We start from the raw sequence: 26,096 nt of genomic DNA on the forward strand, positions 1-26,096 counted from the left end.
AAACACAGGAAGTTTTTTAATGATAAGAGAAAGGAGAGGAAACATAGTAAACTGTAATCTGCAACTGGATTGTGGCACATCCTTGTAACAGACTGATGAACTGAGTCATGAGGACATCATATGAACCTTCACTTTGCACAGTAACCTTTTTGTTGTGTCTGATGTCAATGAAATGCACTTTGATGTTTGATTTTATTTGGGGGAGCTGTCCTCAGGGTTATTTAGTTATTTGGGTAGCTGTAATAACAATCCACCCTTTAACAAATCTCTTTGTGCTCTCTTTTTACAGTACAATGTTATTGAAATTGAGGTAAGACTGCAGTTAACATGAAAATATCCACAATCCAATGCAAACTGGGACCATTTTAGGCTGTTTTTTTGTTGTGAAATCTTTGTACAATGTAAAGGATCATTTGAGGGTAGTTCAAATGCTGTCATGAATTGAATAATTTGACAGATAAAAGTGTTAAAAGTATATATTGTTTTCACATTCAGGGTTTATAAGTAGATTCTGAAAGTATGGAGCACTTTGAGCCAAGTTAATATTTAGATAACAATAAATATTTCAGAATAGTTTCTGTTTTTTTTCAAGGCTGTGTTAATATAATACTGACCATTATGTATGTAGAAATACGTCTTTGCTGTAACAATTACTACTCTCCATACTGACCTGAAGCTAATCTCTCTGAACGCAACTACACCGTAAGAAATGAGGGTCAAAATCCACAGCCTTCGTTCTGTGTAAATATATGCATTACAAAGTTCAGCTGACGGTAATATAATGCTTCTGCAACCTCAGTTAGCTGAATTGAGTCGATATATTCCAAAGTTACAGACTGTTAAGAATGAAATTCCCTCTTTTTGTTTCTCCAGAACGTTCCTTGCTGAGCCGTGGTGGACGGATACATTCTAGTAGTTGCTTGTAGATTTGTTGCCAGAACCAGCTTTTTACTCACATGTAAAAGAGTGAAGCACTAGGGGTGTGCCCAAATACAAATACATTATTCGGCAAAGCACAAATATTTTTTTTTTTTCTAAGACTATTTGTTTCACACAAATATTTAAAAAAAATTTTTTTGGGGGGAAGAAAAAAAAACATGTCAAATACCAATATCAAAAGGTTGGTTACATGGCTATCTCAGTCTCTGTCCTCTGCTTCACTGTTATGTCAATCAGCAGGTCTAAATGAGAGGAGTCACATCCACCTGTTACACAACACACATTATCTAAGAGTTGAGTTTGAGACCCAGTGTGGGGACCTCCTTCATAAGGTAGTTTTATTCATGAACATTTATTGTAATACTTTAATTTTCTAAAATTAAAAGTGTAATAAAAAAAAAAAACAGGATTTTTAAGCCTCTTTCCACTTCTATTCTAATGCAAATAATTTTGCTGCCTCAACAAATATAGATACAAATACTGGGCTCTCTGCACATCCCTATGAAGCACATACTATGTATTTATTTACACTTACCCCCTCATCAACTTGTAACATTTTATCTCAGCCCCTCTTCTACTGAGACTTACAAATGGTGTAATTATGTCCATTTTGCCAGCTGTTAGCCACAACTCTGTCCTTTTAAGATCTCTTAAAGGAAATCTCTGGAAAGCAACACAGACGTAAACCTTATTCCATGTCAGGCACAGACGCAGGAGCAAGTCGAGGTGATATGGAGGACATCAAGAACAGCTGGAGATTGACCCCAAAACAAAAGTGTCCAAAAACAGATTGCAAAAATACTCCAGTTTCCAGCTTCCAACTTCCACAGTTCAGCAAGGAACTTCAGTCAACGGAAGCAAAAAAAGGGAATATCGTTAAACAGATTAACTTTGGAATATCCACTCGACTTACCTAACTGATGCTGCTGAAGCATAATATTAGTGTCATCTGAACTTTGGAATGTATATTTGCACAGAATGAGGACTCTGGATTTTGACCCTCATTTCTTTCAGTTTAGTCACGTTCCAAAAGAATAACTTTTTAGCTATTAGCTAGATTAGCTTCAGTATAGAGAGTAGGAATGGTTAAACCAACTAAGACCCATTTCCACGTATATAATGGTACATCAGTATTGTATTCAGATTTGAAAAAAAAACTGAAACTATCTTTTAACAGTGATGTTGGGGGATGTTTGAGTCAATGAGACATTTAACATTAGCAAAGTTACCACTGTTGCCCAGCCCCAACCCTCAGTAAATACATGTTCTTCCTATTGATATATTTAACAGGATGCTAGAAGCAACCGGATTGGACAATGGCTTAACACCATGTCCAATGGTAAAATATTGCAGCTGTCTTACTCCTTGAACCCAGAGGCACGTGAGGGAATTTACAATGTCGTTGTGTGGATTGATGGACAAAAAATAAATCACCAATTCAAGGTGGAGAAATATGGTGAGTTACATTCCTTTTTTTCATTCAACAGTTTGTAATGAATTAAGAATTATAACAACCCATATTTTGTCCCCAGTTTTGCCAAAATTTGATGTAACAGTTCATGCATCAGATGAAATAAGCATTGGAGAGGGGGAAATCAAAGCTGAAGTCTGTGCAATGTAAGTGGTGGGACTTTCTCACAGATACACTTGCCTCATGACATATTATGATATAAAACTAAATCTGTATTGGTGAGTTGGTGAGCCCTTTGTAACAATGTAGTGATTTTATTAAACTTCCCATCTAATCAGATATACTTATGGACAGCCTGTGCCAGGCAGTGTTAAATTTGAGCTGTGCCGACCTCTGGTGCTTCATCGATGGATCACCATTATTGAGCCAGAGGGACTCTCGAGCACGATGCCCCCGTGCTACAGGGAGACAAAGCAGGTACAGTTGCTTTAGCTTAAGACACAAAATATAAGAAAATACACGTAACACAAGATATAAATATACAACACATATTTAACATGAACTACAACCTGGTACAAAAGTAGGGTTGGGAGGAAAAAATGGTTCACATAAGAGCTACAATGATTGATGGATTCACAGATTTACAAAAGTATTTTATTCTTAATGATGTAAATAGTGCCCCTTTTTCTATTTATTGAATCAAGAATCAACTGATTGTTTCTGAACAGAATTGTGAAACCTGAAATGGGTACATAACAGTGACACAATACCATAAATATAACTGAATTACTGGTAAGGCTGTACCAGCTACTAACAGACAACAGGACAAACTGAATGCCTGTGGTTGCCAACAAGAAGAAAAGATGCAGGCCTTACCGCTGCTCCACTCGATCCTGAGTAATTGGACCAAGCTGCTAAACCCCATCTTGGATCACCAACTGTAGGCATTTAGTGTATATTGTGGCCTGTTACCTGCTGGTACAGCTGTAGGTGTGCAGCTGTGGGAGGAATAGCGGAGGTTATGAAAATGCACCATCGCACAAGGGTTGTTCCAGATGAGTCAGAGCAGAGGCAAGTGCTTTTAAAAAAAAGTAATACATTACTTTACTTAATTACTCCCTGTGAAAGGTAATTAATGACACCACTCGTTACATTATGTTACCTCTACCTCTCAAAAGTTCAGACAGCTCTGCCATTTTTGTCTTTTCTCCCGTACGTGTGTGTGTGTGTGTGTGTGTGTGTGTGTGTGTGTGTGTGTGTGTGTGTGTGTGTCGGAACTCTAGCCAAAGTCACGTCATGAGAGGACAGGTGATTGTTGCGCAAATTTGCATGCATACCTTTTGATTATTTTTTTATGTTACTTTGTAACACGCTACGCCCAACACCGTCTTTGAGCGAGGTGTGCTTCCTAAATGTTACTACCAAGAGGTATTATGTCTGGTTCATGAGTCCCTACTAAGTGGTTAAATGGGTGTGAGGTAAACCTGCATTCTTTGTTGTTGGCAACCGGGGCATTCAGTTTATGTTGTGGCTTGTTAATAACTGGTACAGCTGGAAGTCTTCATGGTAATTAAATCCCCTAGTCCAAACAAATCCTTTTACCAGTACCAGACATTCATAGATCCCAGAGGATGAATCCTAAAACTTTGTTGATCCCCTGACTGGTTATCCCCATGATGTTGATATTTTAAATTCTGTTAAATACCAAACCAAGTAATGATAATTGCCTCTTTCATGGAATTGTAGAACGATGACATTCACTTTCCACAAACCCTAAACCGGTTAACCTTGTGGTTGTCACTGCTCCCCTTTGCAGATTGTCATGTTACCACTACATTTCAACTGATCTATATAGTACCCAAATATTTGGAGCACTGAACCTCTTCAATGACCTGTTCCTTGATTACAATCTGAATTGGAGTTTTGGGCTTCATTTTGAAATCAACACATGTATCTTTAGTTTGGGTTGCATTATTTAATAGTAATAGGTTCACATGAACTGTTTCCAGTTGCACAGACACATTCTGAAGTTTACAGATGCTTCAGTGGTTTGGCGAAATGATTTTGCTCAGAGCATTGCTGTGCTTAAGAGCAGCCTCACACAGTGGCTAGCATATTATATAGACTCTTAGTCTTGTTCGATGTGGAACGATGACAGCTACAATTCTGCTCGTTTTGTAATATTATATATTTATTTTTGTTCTATCTAGACAGGAAAGAATGGCTGTGCCACATTTATGATTGAGATGTCCACTTTTACTAAACTTGGCAAACAGCCACTGCTGGATAAACTGTATCTCAAAGCCATGGTGGAAGAGCAGGGGACAGGCAAGTTTTAATTATTTTCCAAAAATAACTAAACTATTGTTTTTATAAAATGTTTTAACAATATGACATACACATGGTTTTAACATGGAGGCTTTTCTTACAGGTACTTCACACTCACAAGGGAAAACAATGAAGATTTCTTATGTTGTTGGAAAGCTGTCCTTTATTGACACACCCAAGATTTATGAGAAAGGATCAAATGTGGAGGGAAAAGTAAGTGAGAGATGTTACTTATGATGTTAGAGATGTTATGATTTTATACACAGTGTAACTGAAGCCATGTGCATTCTCGGTGCTATATCTTTTTGTTTTCATCAGGTTAAAGCAGTTTACTTCAATAACACACCTATTCCTGACACACTGGTCTTCTTGTTCAAGAGTGAAAGTTGGTCAGGACGCACAGGACCTCTACTACAGAACCTCACTACTGACAGCAATGGTATCGCCACTTTCTCATTAAGCACAACTAACTACGACAAAGACATCAAGCTAACAGTAAGTCAACGATTCTGGTATTTTAATAGCATAGCCAGACATGATAACGGTAAAATATACTGGTGCAAAAGCTAGAGTAACAAGCTGTCAGTCACAACACGCCCCTTAATTTGGAGTGCTTTTAATCTCCAGAGTGGAAGCAACACCACCAGTGAATCAACACCTTCCTTATGGGCAAAGTTGAGACATTTGGTAACATCAATGTTTCAAAAGCTGTCAATTCTTTCGAAGTTGTGTAATCTATTTTAATACAATACTGCCCATATGTACCTTGGCAGAATTACTGGTCGCTGTAATCATTTGTCTTGTTAATACCAGCAGGTAAGTGATCTCTTACTGATGTGGTTCCAATATAAGAGAAGGGGGACACAATAAAACAGCCCTGGTCCTGTGTAAAAATGCATTCTCAAGTTCAGCTAAAGCTAATATGAAGCTTCAGTAGTTGAGTTAGTTGACCAACAACTTTTTCCACATAATATGGGAATGTGAGTATTGTCTTTATACAGCTGACTCAACAAGACAATAACAATGGTGTAACGCAACAGCTTAAACCCGATTTTATTCATACTGAATAGGCCAAAATCAAATTTATCCCAGATGGCTTCATAATCTATACAACAAATGACACCCTTAAGGAAAATCAAAAAAAAAAAAAAAAAAAGCAGTTAATTGCAGATGACACATGATGCATGAACAGAACAACAGAAGCTTCTTTTGATGCCAAGGGTTTCACAGAGTCTGAAATGTACTTTAAATTACATTTGTAGAAAAGAAGTCAGCATTTACATTATGGCTACGCATCGAATTTGTATACAAAATCACGAATACAATTGGTCACCTCCTCTGCAGACTTATTCTTCAGAGGGTAGGTCTCTGCCTACTTTGCGTATAATCAACCATTACACAAATGTATCGATTACCGCACTCAGTTATAATGAGTTTGAGTAGGTTGATCCCAACCAATTCAAATGGTTTAGTTACCTGAAAAGGTTGGATGTTAATCAAGTATCTGCATAGGAAGCAGGTGGTATGTAGGCATATTTAGCTGCAGGGACATTCAGTTGCACAAATAACCTTACCGCTGTTGGGCTGTATTGTCTTTTCCTTTAGGCTCGCTTTGCTTGGCAATCTGGACACTGAGCAACCTGAAGCCAAAAAAAAAAGAAAAAAAAAATCAAATTTATGTATGTCATAGGCCTTTGGTCAAACAATAAGTGTAGGAAATGGGATATCCCACATATGATGTACTTGTGTTTTAAAAAAAGAAGAATCAATTTAATTCTTGCTTTGATTTGACAGATTGCTTGTTTTGGTAAGTAGGCCTTCATGTAAAAAACTGAGGTAAATTAGGGTGACCCTTCTAACTTACCCAATTGTGGATGTCAGTTTCCATTCTAGTCCAGTAATAGGGGCTGATCACCGCAAGTTTTTTCCACACCACAGTATGATCCATACCTACTGCAGCTCAGTTCTTCAAATAGCTGCTGATAGCACTACCTTGCCTCAATGTTCTTGCTTGTTTCTTCTTCTCCAGCAAATGTAATGAAGAAGTCCATCTGGTCAAAGAGAAGCTCAATGTAATCTTAATACAAAAGAACAAATGTCATTATTGTGATTGATGGTATACAACATCAATACTAACCAACATCAATACTAACCCTTGAGCACAAAATGTGAAGCTCTTCTTTTTATGATATACCTCTCATGTTTACTGAGGCCTTCTGGAAAGTGATTATGGAGTTTGAGACCTATAATTTCTTTTACAAGTTTTGCTGCTATTTTTCCTTCTTTCTTTCTTTCTATCTTTCTTTCTTTCTTTCTTTCTTTTTTCTTTTCTTTTTATCACTGACTGTCCCTCAAGCCCTATAAACCCGAGGTGACCGTGCTTTTCAAGTTGTTGCACCCAAATTATGGAATACTCTTCCCTTATCACTGTGATTCCTAGAGTCCTGTGAAATCTTTATGAAGCAGCTGAAAATGTTCCTATTCAGTTAGGCTCTTGGTTAGCCTGTCTGAATAGCGGCTTATTTCCTTGTCTGTGTTTTGGAACTTTTGTACTTGTTTGTGTGTCTCTGTCCTCATTTGTTTGTTGTTGCTGTGATTTTAACTTGTCAGCCCTGCACTGTCTGTTATGATATTTTTCATTAATGTGAAGCATTTTGTGATTTTATATCTGTGAAAGGTGCTATACAAATAAACTTTACTTTACTTACTTACTGCCAGTGATGCAAGCACTCTGGCTAAACAACAGAAATTGGATTTCAGAGCAGGACGTGTTGGAGCGGTGGAGAGAAATTAGGTGGACAAGATCTGAAGAGGCTCGTCACTGGGTATATCATAGTGGAAATGTTACATATTTCCACAGTTGACTCACCCTCATTTAGACGCATTAGAGAAAATACCAACAAAGAGCGATTTCAAGCTGCCACACAGAAAGACATTTGCTGGCTACCTCAAGAGAAAATGCGGTGATGGCATCTAATTTGAAGGCCACATGCGGAGAGGTAGACTATGTTTCCACTACAGCTGACATCTGGACAGCTAACAACAAAAGCTTTCTGGGTGTAACAGTTCACTGGATCAACAGTTTAACTTTGGACCATAGCATGTTAAGGAATCAGAGGCAGGCACACATTTGATGTTATTGGCACAGAGATAGAATTCATTCATTCATCATATGGACTGCTTGGCAAAATTGTAGCCACTGAGACAGACTATGCATCAAATTTTGCCAAGGCATTTAAAGCCTGTCATATTCTGAACTGGAAGAAGAAAGCTACTGGTGCTGTCATCCACAAGGTGGAATTCCTTTTATGGTTTCCTTTTATTAATTCTCATGAGCTGAATGGCCTGTGTGTCAGACTGGGAAATAAATGCCTCAATGACAAGGATTACCAATTCCTGCAGGAGTACTGCACCATCATGAAGTCGCTTACAGCAGCATCTTACAAGGGGAAACTGTTGTTATGGGACTTTATGACCAACCCTTGGAGTCCTGATGTCAAGGACACTTGCCTTGAAAGGCACCCTATCAAGGATGACAGCTGGCCTTCCAGATGTCATTGTGAGGGTGTGCCTATATTTCTCAACCGTTGTTGCATTGCACCATTCATGATAAGAGGGAAGAGATCTTACTGCAATATTTGTTTTTAAAGCAGTCAGCACAATTATCCACACATCAGTAGTCAAAACACATAAGATCACTTATAGTGATCACGGTTACAATGCCCAACCGCTTATATGGATCAAAAAGCTTGGGACAGAGTCATTCCTATACAAATGCTGTTTAAATAATTCACTTATACTAATGAGGTAGTCCAATTGCAAAGTGCACTCCAGTTCGAGACCCACTGTGGGGGCCTCCTTCCTTAGGTAGATGAATACTTATTTTAACACTTTAATTTTCTGAAATTAAAAGCATAATTAAAACAAAAGCAGGATTTTGAAGCCTCTTTTATTTGAATAGAAATACAAATGATTTTGCTGCCTCAACAAATACAGGTACAAATACAAATACTGGTCTCTCTGCACATCCCTAGTCTTTTCACTCATGAAAACATGGAAAAAAAATTTAAACTATGGTAATTCTATTTTCTATTTTCTTTTTACCTTACTTCCATAGTACACGTATGATGTGTATTTAGCGGCTGTGGCACCATTATCAGTTGTTGCGGCGCACCTCTGCAGGGTTGTTTGGAGGTGTGGGGTGGACCTGTTTATATGACACCACAGTGAAACAATCAGAAAATAACGTTTTATTCCTCTCATTCACCGGCTTCCTCCTTGCCACTGCGTACTCTCCTCATCCAATCTCCAGCTAGCTCGCTCGTAATGAAAGTAATATAACAAGTAATGTAACTAATTATTTTTGATACCAAGTAATAAGTAAAGTAATATTATTACTTAGTAATAAGTAAAAAGTAACTAATTACACTTCCTGTGTAACTTGTCCAAAACTGATCTCTAGGATGTAGACAGAATTGTTTCCTTGTCAACAATCAAGAGAAGACTTCATGACCACAAACTCAGAGGATTCACCACATGCAAACCCCTGGTAATCCTCAAAAACAGAGAGGCCAGGTTGCAGTTCACAAAAACATACAAAACGAAAGCAGTAGAGTTCTGGAACAAAGCACTATGGACTGATGAAACAAAAATCAACCTCTATCTAAATGATGGAAAGGAGAAAGTGTGGCGAGGAAAAGGAACAGCTTATGACCAAAGGCATAGCACCTCACCTGTAAAACATGGTGCTTCTGTTATGGCTTGGGCATGTATGGCTGCCAATGGAACTGGTACACTGGCATTTATTGATGATTTTACTGCAGACAGAGGCAACAGGATGAATGCAGAGGTGTACAGGACACTTCTGTGCGCTCACATTTGGACAAATGCATCAAAACTCATTGGACGACAATCCTAAACATACAACCAAAGCAACCAGGGTCAAGAGGTAGAATTTCCTCAACTGGCTGAGTCATTGCCCTGATCTCAATCCAACTGAACTGCATTTCACTTGCTGAAGACCAGACTAAAAGCAGAGACCCCACAACAAGGAAGAGCTGAAGGTGGCTGCAGTGAAGTTCTGGGAGAGCATCACCAGGGAAGATACAAAGTGTCTGCTGATGTCTATGGCTCCAAGACTTCAGCCAGTCATTGACTGCAAAGTATTTTCTGCAAAATATAAGATATCAAGTCACAATTGACTGAGCATGATCACGGCTCATTTCCAAGTCAGCACATGAAATTTAGTGTGATTAATCAGTGGATGGAGTTTATAATAAAGAACCAAAAATTTGAGCAATACTGAACTAAAAACTTTGAAAAAATCATTAACCATCATCTTTTTGCAACACACATTGCAAATTGTGAGGAAACTTTGCTTCACTGTAAACTATACTCAATTATGAAGCCCATTAGTCAATGGGTAGAATCGAGATAATGTGGGCGCTTATCAATAAATTAAGAGTTCTCGTAAGAGTTGTTACCACTGTCTTATGCACACTGTTTCAACATGTTGAAGAGACTTTGCTTGACAGACCTGCCTGTTGCTAAGCTATAATTGGACAGTGTTCAGAGGAGGGAGTCAGCAAAGGATCATTAACTTAGGCATCACTACAGGATAGCCAATGTTAAAAAGACTCTTTGTGAGCTTGCTGCTTCTGACAATAATCTTTTAAGAATGGTAATTAGTAATAAATGGAACATATTTTATCATTTGTGTTGTTAGCTGGTTAATAGCACTTCTTCTCTACAATCCAGGCTAGCCTGACACAACGCCCGGAGCAAACATACCGAAGTCCACACTATAAGAGAGCAGAACACACTCTGTCCTTGGTCCGGCCGTCTTCTCCTCATTCTAAAACGGTCAGCTTTCTAGAGGTGAAGAAGAAGGAGAAACCACTTCCCTGTGAAAGAGAAGAGCCCATCTCCATCCAATACACTATAGTAGGAGAGACCCAGGGCTCTGTGGATGTGATGTGTTTGGTGAGTGCTGGGTGTAAAGTGTGTGTACACTTGGTGATAAATCACAACAACTGAGACTACAAACTACTGTTAACCCTTGAAAAAAGCAATGGAAAAAAAATTCTTTGCATTTTTTATTTCCTTGAGACAATAATAGCAACAATCAATGTTTTTTTTTACTGGAGCGACTTATTTGTTGCTAACTTCCTGTAAGGAAGCAAACTGAAAAGTCACACTATTTAAAGGCATCTAGTGGATTTTTTTTTAGCATAGCATACCGAAACCAAGTGGTAAGGATGGCTCAATCAAGTGAAGTTCAACACATTTTTCAATAAGGTATAGTGACTCAAAATGTGTTCTGCCAAACAGTTGAGCAGAACCTTAAATTAAAGGAGCAGACACACATCATGATTGTAGTTAAGATTTGGGAATCGACTGATGAGACCAAGTCAGGTTGAGTTCCTTGTGCTGTAGTCTGGGTCAGTTGTTGTTGATGTTCAAAAGAATTCTATGGTACGTGGTGTTTAAGAATCATATATACAGTTTACATCATACATGTTCGTACATTGATTTTTTATTTTTACCTTCAACATCACAGGTTTGGGTGGAAGCAATTATAAAAATGCACTGAAAAGGGTGTGCAAACAAAATAATAGAGATTAGAGAGAGAACGGAGAGAGAACAGCGAGAGTATTATTTTGTTATCCAAGTCATTCAGGTTTCAGTACAGAAGTACAACTAGGATTCAGTTCACCTTGCTCTTACAAAGATCCCTCACATCCAGCTCTCTCTGGAAAGTTTACCGTTCATGTTTCTCTTAATTTCCACCAGATCTTATCCAGAGGAACCATCATCAAGCAAGAACTTCAGAAGGTCACAGTGCAAAAGGAACCTGGTAGGTAAAGATGGCTTTGAAAATGACTTAAGTGAGAATTATCTACCCATAAAGTCAGATTTGCAGAAACACTCTCAAGCCAGTTTTATGTTTTACTAATAAAATATTATCCAGTAGAATTTTGCTTCATTTCATACACCAGGTGGAGAAAGACAGAGGAGACAAGGGGAGAGAGAGAGAGAGAGAGAGAGAAGGAAATGAACTTTAATTAAATCTATAGCACTTCAACTAGCCGATACATGGATGATCCACACATTTCTTACTTAGACATAATCAAAACACATGTTTTTTGGTCCAGGGAATGAAAGTTTCCAAGACCTAAAATTGTAAATGTACTTTGAATTTGTGAAGGATTTGTGTTGTGTTGGTTTATATGGCTGACCATGATATTTTGTTTGCTTTTTCAGTGACTGAGGGGGAAGTGTCCTTTCAGTTGAAAGTGTCTCCAGAGATGGCACCAGAGGTCCAGGTTTTTGCTTATGCTGTCCTCCCCAGTGAGACTATAATAGCCCACAGTGCAGACTTCTCCACAGAGAAATGCTTAAGTCACAAGGTCAGTGCAAAAAGAAGAAGATGATGATGTAGATTTAGATGTAAAATGATATATCAGTGTAGTCTCATGTTTAGGCTTCTTCTTTCACAGTGGTTTCATTCAGCTGTGAAAAGCAACAGTATGTGCAAACCCAGTGGTTAAGGTGCAGTCACACAAGCACCAACCTGCAGATGTCCGATCTCCATTTCATTTAAAGCCTGAACAACTGACGAATTCAAGGGCACATTTCCTGTTGTGCTGACTCAACATTCACCTTTTTCAACTATCACCTGCCGATTTGCATGGTCGATCAGTGTATCATTGCAGTGTTCTAGCAGAGTGACATCACCCCATTTAGGGCATTAATACACGGACAGGCTGCAAACTACAGTATCACTCTCATATGTGATCCCACGGCTCAATATTTAGTTACTACCCCCATTAGAACCAAAACATCAGTCAAGTCAACCAACTCACGTGGAATTATTATTTGAATGTAGAATAACTACAGCGCTGATGTATGGTGTCCAGGCTATGACCTCATCACTCCCCAGAGGGAAGCACCAAGCTCAGCACAGCAGGGCCAGGGAGTGATAATAACTGAAGCAAAATCTTTCAGTTAGTTCAGGCAGCCAACTTGATTAATTACGGCGGTGTACTTATATTGTCACTGCTCTGCTCACTCTTTTACTGCATGCCTGTTTCCACACGGCTCACCTGAAAGATATGGTGTCAAATACTGCAACTGCTGTTCATGTAGAATTTCAAAAGCTCCACCTCCACCCTCCTTTGCTCGGTTGGCGCATACGGCAATAAAGGTTCCTAGCTTCCAAGTTTGCTTCTGTGCTGTGTAGCCTATTGAATATGCACAGCAGTGTTTCTCCCACTGGCCCCACCCGGCCCTTTACATTGTGGCAACGTCACAGATTTTTAAATCGCTTTTCTCAGCTCGAGGAAAGTTTTATAAATATAAAACAGAAAGAGCCATAATTGAACTTGTTTGCAGTTCAGGGTGTCTTGTCAACAGTTTTATAGAAGTCTCATTTACAATGGTGGTCTATGGGGAAAATGTTTTTTAGGCCGCAGGGGTGTTTTTCGCAGCAATACCGTGAGTAACCACTGGGAAAAATTGGCTGCAAAGCTGATTGGCAGCACCCTATCCACCTCTTATAATACATCCATGTCCTGCAGATTCTGAGTTTACCTTCCCCTAAGGTGAAGTTAGTATCGTCACTCCCCACTCCCAGCTGTTCCATGAGTTGGCTGAGTGGTGCGGCAGCATGCATGGAGCTAAAGAGTGAGCAGAGTACTGAGGGCTTAAATACACCGCCATGATTAAAGTGGTGCATTGGATATATGTTGGAGTGCAGGCTTCAACCCAAGTTGAATGGATTATTATGTAAATGGAAATATGTACAGTGATGATATCTCCCATCTAGGCTTGGACCTTGTCACTCCCCACAAGGAGGCACCAAACTCAGCAGGGAGTGGGGTGTGATGATAACAACTTCCCCTTGCACGCCTCATTTCATATCTTTCTTTTGTCAGATGAGAGGCTAATGTAACTGTACCTTAAGAAAGAGAACAGAAAATCATGAGCTACATGGGTTGTCCCTGTATCAGCCAAATCAGCTACAGATTGAATCTAATCACATTTTAAGATAAGTTTGATAAATTTCCATTTACCACTGAGATCCATCATGCCTCCAGACAAACAAATTGGCCTGTTCCTGGACAGAAATCTGAGGGTGAACAATCAGTCTATCATCTTAAAAATAAGAAAATGTGTCTTCTATATACATATTATAATAACTACTGTAGGAGCCATGAATGGATTAATTTTCAAGTTTGAATGAATTGCAAAGTAATGATTTTTTGTTTTATATTTTGGGTTATTTTGGTTTGTTTATTATTGCACGATCACGGTGATTGATAATCAGGTCACATTGATATGGGCGGTGGTATCCAATAGTTAATATAAGCACCTGTTCACCTGCATGCCGGCTGGTAAGAAAGAGACAGAGGGTGAGTGGGTCGTCGTATTTTTTGTTGACCGCTGTTTTACATCTGATCGCTGTGATTATTTTGAGTATATTTTGTGCACGTTATAATAAGTTGATCCTTTTCATTAATAAAAGTTATTAAACGTATTTTTTGATCTCAGCGAATCTTTTTGGTAGCGTGTCAGACAAACGGCAAACAAGGCCCAACCTCAGCTTCTCAGCGACTTTTACATTGTTGCCAGTAGTCGCTACAACTACTTCTATCAGATGATTCGCTGGAGCAAAATACAGCAGGTTTACAGCTCTAAAGGTCATTATGGTGCATCTGATTGTGTATGTGTTTCAGGTGTTGTTGGAGTTTTCTCCGTCCTCAGCTGTTCCAGGAGAAGAAAGCATCCTGAAGTTGACGGCCCATCCAGACTCTCTGTGTGGCGTGAGCGCTGTCGACCAGAGCGTCCTCATTAAGGAGCCAGGGAAGACTCTGAATGTAGACAAGGTCAAGATCAACCACAGCAGATGCATTCGATTATTTTGTTTATTTATTGTGTTCTGTGTTACATCAATGGGTTTGTAACAAGCAGCAACTTCCACAACTTGAGTCTGAAGTTAATGCCGAAGTACGATAAAGGGCCCCTAGATGCTCCAAATGACTCCTATTCAAAAAGCATGAACTTCTCTCTGGAAGTACTAAGTTGGAGTACAGTCTCCATCTCTAAATTCAGGCCCTCTAATAAGTGTGCTGGTGGTCATTTTGACTCATAGTAGCTTTGATATCTGCCTTGTAAGCGTTGTTTGACAGCTGTGATTGACAGTTGGCTCACCTGCTGCTTTCCCCAGCTCCGGGACTCACACTGAGTCGGACTATGGTCTCAATATTTCACTAAGTTTAATGTTACTTGATTACGATACCTACCCTGTTAGCACAATTTAGCTTAAGTAGCTAACGTTAGCCCAAGTGTGCAGCACTTCCGGTAAGATAGCATTAGCTTGGATCTGAGGTAGCGCGGCTTCTTTCCAGGGCGTGAAAGGCAACACAACGCACTCCTTATTTGGAAGGTCCTGGCTCCAAACTGAAAAGATGGCGGCAATCATAAGCTGGAACTCTGGGCTTCAAACCAACTCCAGTGCAAACCAATGGGTGACATCACACCTCACTACATCCTTCTTCATATACAACCCAGTCTCACAGCAGTTTGTGAAATAGTCACGAAATTTAATCTATATGTTCGTGTACATGGACTCAAATTTTCCATCTTTTTTGTGAGTCAGCATGACTTTCAAACGAATGTATTTCAATTGGAAGTGTGTTTTATGCTTGCACCTAGTTTTTATTTTCTGCCAGTCGGGACTTTGGAGCATAGAAGCTGTATTGTTTTTTCTTGTTTGTTATTCATTTATTAACTATAATTGCTACATTACTCAACATTTAATCACAAGATTTCATAATTGTTTTTATTTATTTATTTTAATTTTATCAGTAGCCACAGTCAATGGGCTGCATCAGTCCAGTGGGCAGAGTGGAGGACCTGCTGCCCAGAAGTATTTTCTTTACCATGTTAAGGTTTTCTTTTAATGATATCTTTAACATTTCTCAACACAAAAACACAAAAGTGTTCTTGATAACTCAACAATACAATAGGTTAATGTTATGGTCATCAGTTTTAATAATTTCTCCTTCGATTCTGAGAAATAAAGTTTTTTTGTCAGGTTTTGATAGCGATAGGCTAAGGAAGTGCATTGTGTTGTGGGCATGTTCAACTACTGTTTTGGGTTGTCTGCCGTCAGTGGACTTCATTCCATTTCAAATTGCTTCCGTTTGCTGCAACTTGAATCCACACACCGTTGTCTCTGTTAAGAAAAGGCATTTTATAGCCTGTAATTGTAAAATGTGAAGTTGCTCTTTTAATTTCATATTTCCAAGAATATGTCACTGAGGATATTTAATATGAAATCATCTTTCTTAAAACATATCAATTAATATTGAGCCACGTCATCCAATAAAGCATGTTGTACCATCTTGTATATGGCCATATAAATGGGATGAAGACAGGGTTATCAAACTAGACTTTACGTTTCACATTCCTCATTTAATCCCTGCACTTTCACATATCACCTTCATATATTTCATATATTACTTTCATATACTTTCATTATTTCATATATTTCATCAAAGTGAACTTTAGAATGTGCATTACATTCAACCTCCACTGTTACATTATTTAATCATTTATGTACATGTCACATTTAATTGTTACTCTTGTCACCTTCATATATTTCATACACTTCATTTCTTTGTCCATAGCACAGTCCACATTTCCTTTGTCAATATTTAATTTCAAGTTTTACATCCCATTTCAAAACTATTACTATTCTATTATGTAAATAAACTTTAAAATTTCAATTTAAGTTTAGTATTATTTAGATTATTTCACTATTATTAATATTAACTTACTTTTATCTATTTTTATTCTTCTGTGTTGTGTTTTTTGGGAGCAAACACCAAGACACATTCTTTGTATGCTTGCATTGACTAATAAAACAGATCCTGATTAAATGGGTTATGTCATGTTGACATAAATCCCAAAACCAAGAATCACAAAGATACAAAAAATCTCCAGGGTTGTGTAAATAGAAGCCTATGCCCCAACCCTAACCCAAGCACTTCAGGCCTTCCCTCAAGCCTGTAGTAATGCCCTTGATTATCAGCAGTATTATAATCTCTGAAGGTGACTCATTTTGGTCATTATTTCCTCTAAAAAAGAAAAAAACAAACAAAAAGGTTTGTTTTATATCTTGGGCCTTCAAAGTTTTCTCTGAAACTAGGCCTGGGATGGTTTGTGTCCATGAAATGAGAAAATTAAAACTTTATTGTGGAGCTAAACCAAATACATCATTGGAAAGGTCTCAACCTGCAGAGTAACATATGTCAGTATGAAGATTCTACATAGCTCCTGCTTTGAAATACTGACCTTTGAACCTTGACCTTAGTGCATGTTTGAAGGCTTATAATTCAGCAACAAAACAGGCCAAAGACATGAGACCAACAGTTATAGAGAGCTCTTGACCTCGGCTATCATGTGAGTATAATCAACAACTGGGTTCGCTCTCAAATATAGGTAAAATATGGTTAAAATTAATTTTCACCCATCTAACAATTAGATATTTAAAATCGTATTACACAAATGTGTTTACCATCCCCTTAAAGTCCTCAGTGTAATTTCAATTCAATATTTGCGATGTCCAATTCTAGGAAAAACACTAATATATTTTTAAAAAACTACAATTCCCTAGAGCCGTGCCATGCAGCTTGATACAAATCTTGATACAAATCTACACCACAGTTGTAGTTCTTCAGGTTTAGGGTTGTAAAAAGGGTTGCAAAAAGATATATCGACTGAATATATCAAATATCTAGTACAGCCGAACTAGTAATTACACTGCATCTAGATGAGCTATGTTAAGAAAATGTAAAGACGTTGGTTTATTTCAGATATTTTAGTCAAAACAGGAGTCGAAAGTGCCAAGTCTGCCCACACGATGGCAGACTCCTCTGATGTCATGCTGAGAGCGCTGCAAATGCAACGCCACTAACACACTGTTAGCTTAGCCTGTTAGTACCTGCTACCACCAATGTTACTGAAAAAAATACATAAATAGGTTGTAAGCTATTTAAATCTATATCCATGGAGCTGTGTGAAAGTTAATCAGGATCCTTTCCAAGAAATGGAACAAAACCAGCTGATGCATCATGGCAGACAGGCTGGAAATAAAGCTGCTAATGTTAACTTCCCTGATTCACTCAACACTCAACAATTCATAAGAACTTCATAAAAACTCTGATTTTAATCCTGCTGCTTTGGTTGTTAAACTGTCACATTCAGTGTGTCTGTCAGTCAAACTGTCAGGTTTTGTCACGTTTTATGTGACCAGCCCAATTTCAGAAAAGGACAGTCATATTAAATCTCAACATTTTTGAAAAGAGCTCTGCACACAATAAGTCAGGTCCTCCGGTATGTCCACCGGACAAACACGGACCATTGACTGTACTAATAAAATGAAAATAAAGAAATAAAGGAAATAAGTACAAAATGTGGGGCTAAATGTTGAATAATGTAGCAGTTATAGTTAAAAAAAGAATATTAAATAAGAAAAATAATACAGCTTCTGTGCTCCCAAATCCTGACTGACAGAAAAGAACATGCTCCATGAAACATACTTCCAATTGAAATGCATTAGTTTGAAAGTCGTGCTGAGTGTCACGAAAAAAATGAAAATTCGTGTCCTAGTACATGAGTCTGAAGGTTAAATTTCGTGAGTATTTCATGAATTGTTGTGAGATAGGGTTGTTATATATGGTTTGTAACCTGAAAGTTGCAGGTCTGTATCCTGGGAATGGTTGAGAAAATGTGTTTTTAGGGAAAGAGAAGAGTAATGCTTTCTATTTCCTAACTATTCACTTTTGAGATGTTCCAGAGCAAGACAGTGAGTGGAACTGCCCAGGTTTAGTAAATTTAACCCTAGACACACCCTAATCTTCTGAAGTCAACTTGTTAGGTTTCTCATGTGAGTTTTGGTGCTAAAAAAGACATTAATATCTGGAAAGCAACAGCAACAAATTTCCCACATTAGTTCCTCACATATGTCTATCACTCATGGTAACTTGTATGTAGACAATGAGTCTTTCAGTATATGGATTACACTTTTTATTATTAATCCTGCAATTAGCTGTCGTAAATTGTCTGATGTTTTGAACACTTTGAACACAAGTCTTAACTTGTCTGAATCTTTCTCATTACTGCCTTCCTTCCCACATGATATGAATGGAGTATTAGTGTAGGTTCAAAGATATTTTTACAGAAATACTTTCCAAACTGAAACATTTTGTTATGAAAGAGTACCCCATATCTGTCAAGACTTTTATGTCGGTTAATGTTTACAACAGCAAATATTTCACAAATTATAGCCTTTCATCTTTCTTTCTTTTCAGATATTTGACTTGTTGCCTGATAAAAAAGCATCCGGTATTCCACATGACGTTGAAGATCCTGTAGCGTGTATAAATGTGAGACAAAGAAGATATGTTTTGCCGTACCCTGGACATGGTGAAAAAGATGACGCTTACACAGTTTTCCAGGTAATCATTATGCACCAATTCCTAAATTAATTGCTGGCAGGACATTTGCTGTGAAAATGCAATGGAAGATACTGAATAACAAACTGCATAATGAATACTACAATACAGACCCAGCTTTGAAGTGCCATCTTTATATGTTGGTGGTTTATGTAGAAAATGGGCCTGAAGATGGCAACAAATCTGTTCATCAGGATGCCATCATGTGTGAACTTTAAGGGAACAGAATACTACAGTCATCATTTCCCTCGATCAAGTAAGACACACGCTGAACATTTACAAGCTATAACTTCAGGAATGTTCACTGTTTCAAGTTGACCACTGATTCTGATTGAATATTGTCCTGTTTCTTCAGCAGTAGAGAAAAGTCATGTGACATATGCTGGTCGCGCAATGGACTATGGAGATGCAGGTCCACCTCCACCAATACAGACGGTCCGCTCTTTCTTCCCTGAGACTTGGATATGGGACCTGGTGGAAGTTGGGTGAGCTTTTATCACAAGCCTCTTTACGTCATGTTATTTGTCAGCTCAGACACTTAACCAAAACACTGCAGATCTTTTTCATTCTATAAAGAAACTGAAAAAGAACAACAACAACGGGGACAAATTGCTCTGTATTGGCAAACAACAGCAATGAAGTTGCAGTTTTTCATCTCTTGTTTACTCTGTTTCTCATACACACTCAAAACTTTCTATGCTGTGTACACTGATTAAAGGTTCTATTTGTAAGAGTCAGAAATTCCTGCAGTCAACATCCTGTTGGTCACACTCACGTGTGTGCTTGCTCAGCGGCCTGAGACTATTGCAGGTTATGTCCTTTTCCTCTCTTACACTTCTCATAATAACAGAAAAGATCTCAACCGTGTTTCAGCAAAGCATCTCTTACTCCCAGTCAGTCAGCCTCCCCATAAACGTGTGACCACCAACAGAAAAAGCAAAAGGGGTTGACGTTGTTTGTTGACATTAGTGGGAGAAAGGCAAGGCACTCGGGAGTGTGCAAAAACGTCACATCCTTTGGATTTCTGCTGAAAATTTGGCTCGGGTCCTTCACATAGAAATCAGTCCACAGGCTGTTACAGACAACCGAGAAAGTTGGGGAAGGTCTCGTTTTCTACGTTATGTTACAACCTGTTCACTCATTGGCAATAAAAAATGATTAATACATGTGAATTGCTTCACAATTCTTACACATAGAACCTTTAAGTATGGTTAATGAACTGCTCACTGTTTATTTTTTTCCCCCATTTATAGAATGTTTTTCAGCTGGATAAATAATGTAGGCTAATTGTATCCATCATATTTTGGGAAACAAATCAACCTAATTGATAAAGTTTCTTAATGAGCCACAGTACTGAGACGGAGACAACAATCTAACAATCTAAAACTATCTAAATGCAGAGATACAAAAGAGGTAAAAGAGAAAAAGGGGTGAACTGACCCTTTAAATGGACCAGTGGTGAAGAGATTCAGGTGTATCTGAGGAACTAAAAAGTTCACCTCTATGAGGAACCATAAAGCACCAAAACACAGTAATAACACTGAAATTCCTATTCTGCATATCTACCCAATAATAATAATAATAATAATAATAATAATAATAATAATAATAATTTGTATATTAGTATTGTATTTGTGTAGCACCTTTCATACAAAAAATGCATCCAAAGTGCAGCTCAATGAAATTACATGCATCGAGTGCTTCACATCAAGAAAGACATAAAAGACATAAAATGAACTTCAGAGGGAAAATAAAACCCTTTTGATAATGTTAATAAACATAAGATAAACTAAAGTGAAAATACAATACATAGAATGCGTACCTCAGTTGTAGTAATTTGAGACTTAATATGTGAAAACTCAAAGTATTTTGTCATTTGTACACAAGATGGAAGATAAAGCCCACTGATGTCTAAAACAGAATACGTAATAATAATAATAATAATAATAATAATAATAATAATAATAATAATAATAATAATAATAATAATAATAATAAAATGAAATAAAACACAGTTAAAACAGCATACATAGAATGTATAAAATCAAGTGCAGTAGTGCGTAAGCGTGAAGCTGACTGAGGGAAAAACTAGTTAAAGGCTAAAGTGAAGAGATAAGTTTTTAAAAGTATTTAGTGAGTTGGCTTCCCTGACATCTATCAGTAGTGTGTTCCATAGTTTTGGGGTGTAATTGACAAAGGCTGCATCCCCGATGGCTGTTGCTGGGAATCTCCAATAAACCAGCATCAGATGATTGCAGTGTTCTTGAGGGCAAATAGTTAACAATGGAGTTAGCAATGTAGCTTGGTCCTAGCCCATTAGCGGCTTTGTACGTAAGGAGGAGGACATTAAAGTCAATATGAATGTTACAGGAAGCCAGTGCAGAGCAGCTAGAACTGGACTAATGTGCTCTCTCTCGGTTCTGGTTAATAGCTGAGCTGCAGAATTTTGAATGAGCTGAAGCTACCAATCAGGCAACAACTACTGAAATATATTATTATTATTATTTAATTAACTTAGGCCAGCAGGGCCACACCTCAATCACACCTCTAATCCCCTTTCAAGCCACTTATTCCTGGTCAACCCATCCTGCCCTGTTTGTCACAGATTTCTGGATCCACCTTCCCTTTAACTTCCCTTCATCCATTCACCTTCCTACCTCAAACCTACCCCATCCCTCTCTCCGCTCATCTCTACCCACATCCCTTCATGCTCTCTTCTCTCCTCCCCTCATCCTTTCCTATTCAATACGGTGCATACCTCTCCCATGTCTCATTCTAGGTACCATCTAGGGGCCTGTAATCAGCTCAGGTGGAAACACGCCTGAGACAGAACTCCCACACTGACTCTCCCTCCACCCAGACCAACCTAACAGATGACCTCCTCCTTTCACCTTCACCCCTCCCTTTTACATCCATTCATCTTATACCTCCTGAATTTCCATTAAATCTTTAAATGACATATTGTTGTGGCATGGCTCTTGCTAGTGAATGAGACCTTAAGCAGCAAAAATTATATTATTATAAACTTGACAGGACCAATCTGAGATAGTAAAAGTATGTTTCTCTAACTCACATAATGTGTCTGTGTGTATGTCTTGATCCAGAGAGTCTGGAATGAAAGATGTGTCCCTCACTGTCCCAGACACCATCACCACCTGGGAGACGGAGGCTTTCTGTTTGTCCCCTCAGGGTTTTGGCTTGGCTCCTCGTAAAGAGCTCACCGTCTTCCAGCCCTTCTTCCTTGAGCTCAGCCTGCCCTACTCCATCATCCGAGGGGAGCACTTTGAACTGAAGGCAACCACCTTCAACTACCTGTCCAGCTGTATCATGGTAATGAATATTTTAACACTCACAATACTACTTAATCATTGTATGTGCTGAAGAACTATCAGAATAAAAGAATGTAAGCACTGGAGTCAAAATCTGAAACTGAAGAAAATACACTGAATGTTACAATGTAAAGCCATAGAAGTCATGACTGTTACTATAAGTTGCCACTGTAGTAATTTAACACTGCTTTAACACTGCACATTTCTCACTTGCACTGCATGCATGCACAGATTAGAGGGTTACTGTCACACAAATTCTCACACACAGACCTTACTTACAGTTGATGAAGTTGTTATGACTAATACAATAACATGTCAGCAAACAACTGTCTACTTACACATCCTGCAGACACAAAGCAGCATTAATATCCTATTTGAGTCCAGTTTGTGTCCACCAGATGAATGTAAGTCCAGTATTAACTCTTCTTCTAACTCTAGTTCAGTCTCCACCAAAAAGAGTAGTAGTCTTTAGCTTGTTAACTTTGGCTCTCTGTCATTTTGTGCAGACAAACGTTAGGTTTGTCAGAGCTTGTTATATTTTTATTGATTTTATGGTTCATCAAGGATTTTGTATGGAGAGTTTAATGAAGAGTGAGACTCATCCATACAAGCCAATCAAACACCAAATGGAAGTGTTTCCATATACTACATACATATACTACTACTCTCTAATCATTAAAATAAACGTTGATCAAGGGATCAACATTTTGTTGTGCAATAAGTTAGTTGTTGCCTGATTGGACAGATAAACCTATTATGCACAGACAGGAGTTTCAGTGTACATAACTTTGCTGCCTGCATCCTTAATGGCCTGTGTGCGTCTATTATGTGCTGCGCAATATATTTATCCCCCTCCCTCCGACGCTTCAAATAGGCTAAAGTTCCGTTCTGTTACATTAGAATACCAGATTTTATGGACCAAATATATTCAGAGCTGGACTCAAAATATTTGGGGTTGTTCGCTGTTGCTGGACACGAACAAAAACGAGACGCAGGAGGCTTTCTGTGAAATCTACTGCGTTTCCACTGGAGTTGGTTCAACACTGAACATTGAGGGAAACAAATTAGCTTTCTTTCAGCTTTGGGGGGGAATCTGATGTTGTGTCATTTACAAATATTGGGGAGACAAAACTCCATGTTTCATATTTTGGAGGGGGCGTAATCCCCTGTCTCCTGCGATGATTACATGCTTGCAGTGAAAAATATTACTTCATTACCAAGGTGGGAATTGAATTTAAAAAAAGGGAATATAGGCTGCCAGTCACAAAACTGAAATGAAATTTCACATTTAGAAAGCTTTCTCATGCTCACCCTCCTGAATCCCAATTATTGGATGAAAATAAGTGTTACATGTATGCTAGATAGACATAACATGTTGGGCCTTCAAATCTACTACTCTACATATCATTTTGTTTGAGTTTGTGAATGGTGCGTTGCTTGGTCGTTTTAAATATTACTGCTGCAAGGAATTGTGGGACAGAATTATCTCCTTTCATTTCGTAAAGGATGGTCAAGTGTAGCCTATGCTAAAGGAGATTAGAAAGAAAGCACTGACGCACCTTTCCTTTTTAGAGAATTCGATCAGCTCTTATCATCTCTGCCACTTAGATACTTCCAGGTCATTTCACTCAGTTAAGAACCTTCCAAGCAAAAAAGACTAGTTGACTACAGCCTAGGTCTTGAGGTGGGAAATTGGCGGTACAGATGTCACTGAATATCGATCCCTGCTCCCATTCACACATGACCCCATGCAGGAAATGTTCCTGAATATTTCAGGGATAGACTGCATGTGTGAAAAGGGCTTAACATTACACACTGTGTTGAATCATTATGGTTTGGGCCCTCAAGACATTTGCTGCAGGGTAAAAATGTAACAAAATAACAACCCCTTAGCCACGGGGCTGCCCCAAGAACACTCTGCTTTGAACGCATTGATATATAATCTGCAACCCCTCTATTATAGCAGATGTTTGTCTGAGGGCAGAGGGGGAGTCAGTCAATCCAATACAGGGATACAGACAAGCTTTAATGTCACAGCATAAAATAAGAGGACCTCCCAGTGAAATGAGACATCACTGGGATCAAGGACATGAGGCAAAGGACCAAGGTTGCATTATATTTGAAGAATTCAAATTCACACCAAATAGCTTTTATTCTGTTATCTGTCCAAAACAATTACACATGTAGGTCATGATGTACGTTATTTGACACAAATTTTCTCTAATAAAAAAGAAGGCCTGAGCATATACGATCACTAATTAAACTCCAAAAATATCCATTACTATTGGTGTTAAAATATTTTAGTCAAAAACTTTTGTTCATACCAATATGACTGTCAATCATTTTTTTTGTAACTTTACTGGCTTAAAATTGAGATTATGTCTGTTGAACAGGTCACTGTGACTCCAGCACCCTCCTTAGATTACACCCTCACCCCTCTCTCTGGTGACCAGTACACATCCTGTCTGTGTGCCAATGAACGCAAGACACTCAGCTGGACCATGGCACCTTCAGTCTTAGGTAAGTGTCACACCTTTATCCTTGTGTGCAGAGATTTTGTTAATACAATCAGAGATTGCTAAAATATTATATATAAACTGCTACTCCAATTTTGTTTCTGATTTTCAAGTGTTCTGTATTTCGTGGTAATTCAAAATAAATCCATGACAACAAACTGACTAAAGCGACTGACTAAAACTGATTTAAATTGTAGAACTTGTAAGATGTGTTCTAGGACTTTCATGAACATGAAAGAAACTTTAATGTAATTTTTGTATCTATTGGACTATACCGTTGCTATGATATGCCATTCATGTAAATGACCATTTAGAAACATGTATTACAACAAAATATTTTTGCTCTATATTTTCCTCTCTGCTCTATATAAACTTGTCAGGCTGAGTGATAAGAAAATATATTAATTAGACTAAAATAAATTATAAAAAAGACTAGAAGGGATTTTCTATTTATTCCCTACACATTTCATTCCTCCAAACTGTGTCACGGTGGAGAGGGATCCACTGTAATAAAACACTCCAAGCTCTAAGAAGTTTTATGTAGATAACTGATCTTCATACATGTTTTTATGATCATTTTTAGGGGTCGTGAATGTGTCAGTGAGTGCTGAGGCTGTGGCATCCCACGGGTCATGTGGCAATGACATTGTGACCGTGCCAGAGAGAGGTCGCGTTGATGTGGTCACACAATCTCTCATAGTGAAGGTGGGTACCTTAAATACAAGACGACAAAGAAAAAAGTGTATACTGTACATTTGATGACAAAATAAATGATCAGCTTTGACAGAGCACATGTCCTACTTACATGATTTTCCACCTCTTTCCCTCTAAGGCTGAGGGAACTGAGATGACAAAGACTCACAACTGGCTGCTCTGCCCAAAAGGTCAGTATGGTTAAGACCAGGGGCCAGATGCATAAACGATGCGTACGCACAAAAACCATGCATACGCCATTTCCCGCACATAAACTGGTATTTATAAGAACAGAATGTGTGGTGAGAACCTCACACAGTCTTCAGACTAGCATACACATGTTTTTCTAAAGCTATCT

The 26,096-nt window shown here is 38.3% G+C and overlaps 1 protein-coding gene across 1 annotated transcript in view; it reads left to right on the forward strand.

Moving 5' to 3' along the window:
• The window catches only part of LOC121898455 (alpha-2-macroglobulin-like), a 38,656-nt gene that overhangs the window by 1,081 nt on the left and 11,479 nt on the right, over positions 1-26,096 (forward strand). The window contains exons 3-20 of the mRNA XM_042413541.1: positions 290-310; positions 2,230-2,395; positions 2,472-2,556; positions 2,689-2,827; positions 4,561-4,678; positions 4,782-4,891; positions 4,997-5,173; positions 10,436-10,660; positions 11,471-11,534; positions 11,942-12,087; positions 14,416-14,565; positions 19,057-19,203; positions 19,357-19,456; positions 19,556-19,685; positions 22,305-22,530; positions 24,923-25,049; positions 25,629-25,750; positions 25,878-25,929. Of these exons, the coding sequence (XP_042269475.1) occupies positions 290-310; positions 2,230-2,395; positions 2,472-2,556; positions 2,689-2,827; positions 4,561-4,678; positions 4,782-4,891; positions 4,997-5,173; positions 10,436-10,660; positions 11,471-11,534; positions 11,942-12,087; positions 14,416-14,565; positions 19,057-19,203; positions 19,357-19,456; positions 19,556-19,685; positions 22,305-22,530; positions 24,923-25,049; positions 25,629-25,750; positions 25,878-25,929 (2,305 nt within the window). The remainder of the gene's footprint in view (positions 1-289; positions 311-2,229; positions 2,396-2,471; positions 2,557-2,688; positions 2,828-4,560; positions 4,679-4,781; positions 4,892-4,996; positions 5,174-10,435; positions 10,661-11,470; positions 11,535-11,941; positions 12,088-14,415; positions 14,566-19,056; positions 19,204-19,356; positions 19,457-19,555; positions 19,686-22,304; positions 22,531-24,922; positions 25,050-25,628; positions 25,751-25,877; positions 25,930-26,096) is intronic.

This window comes from Thunnus maccoyii, chromosome 6 (assembly GCF_910596095.1).
Source record: "Thunnus maccoyii chromosome 6, fThuMac1.1, whole genome shotgun sequence".
Lineage (NCBI taxonomy): Eukaryota > Metazoa > Chordata > Actinopteri > Scombriformes > Scombridae > Thunnus > Thunnus maccoyii.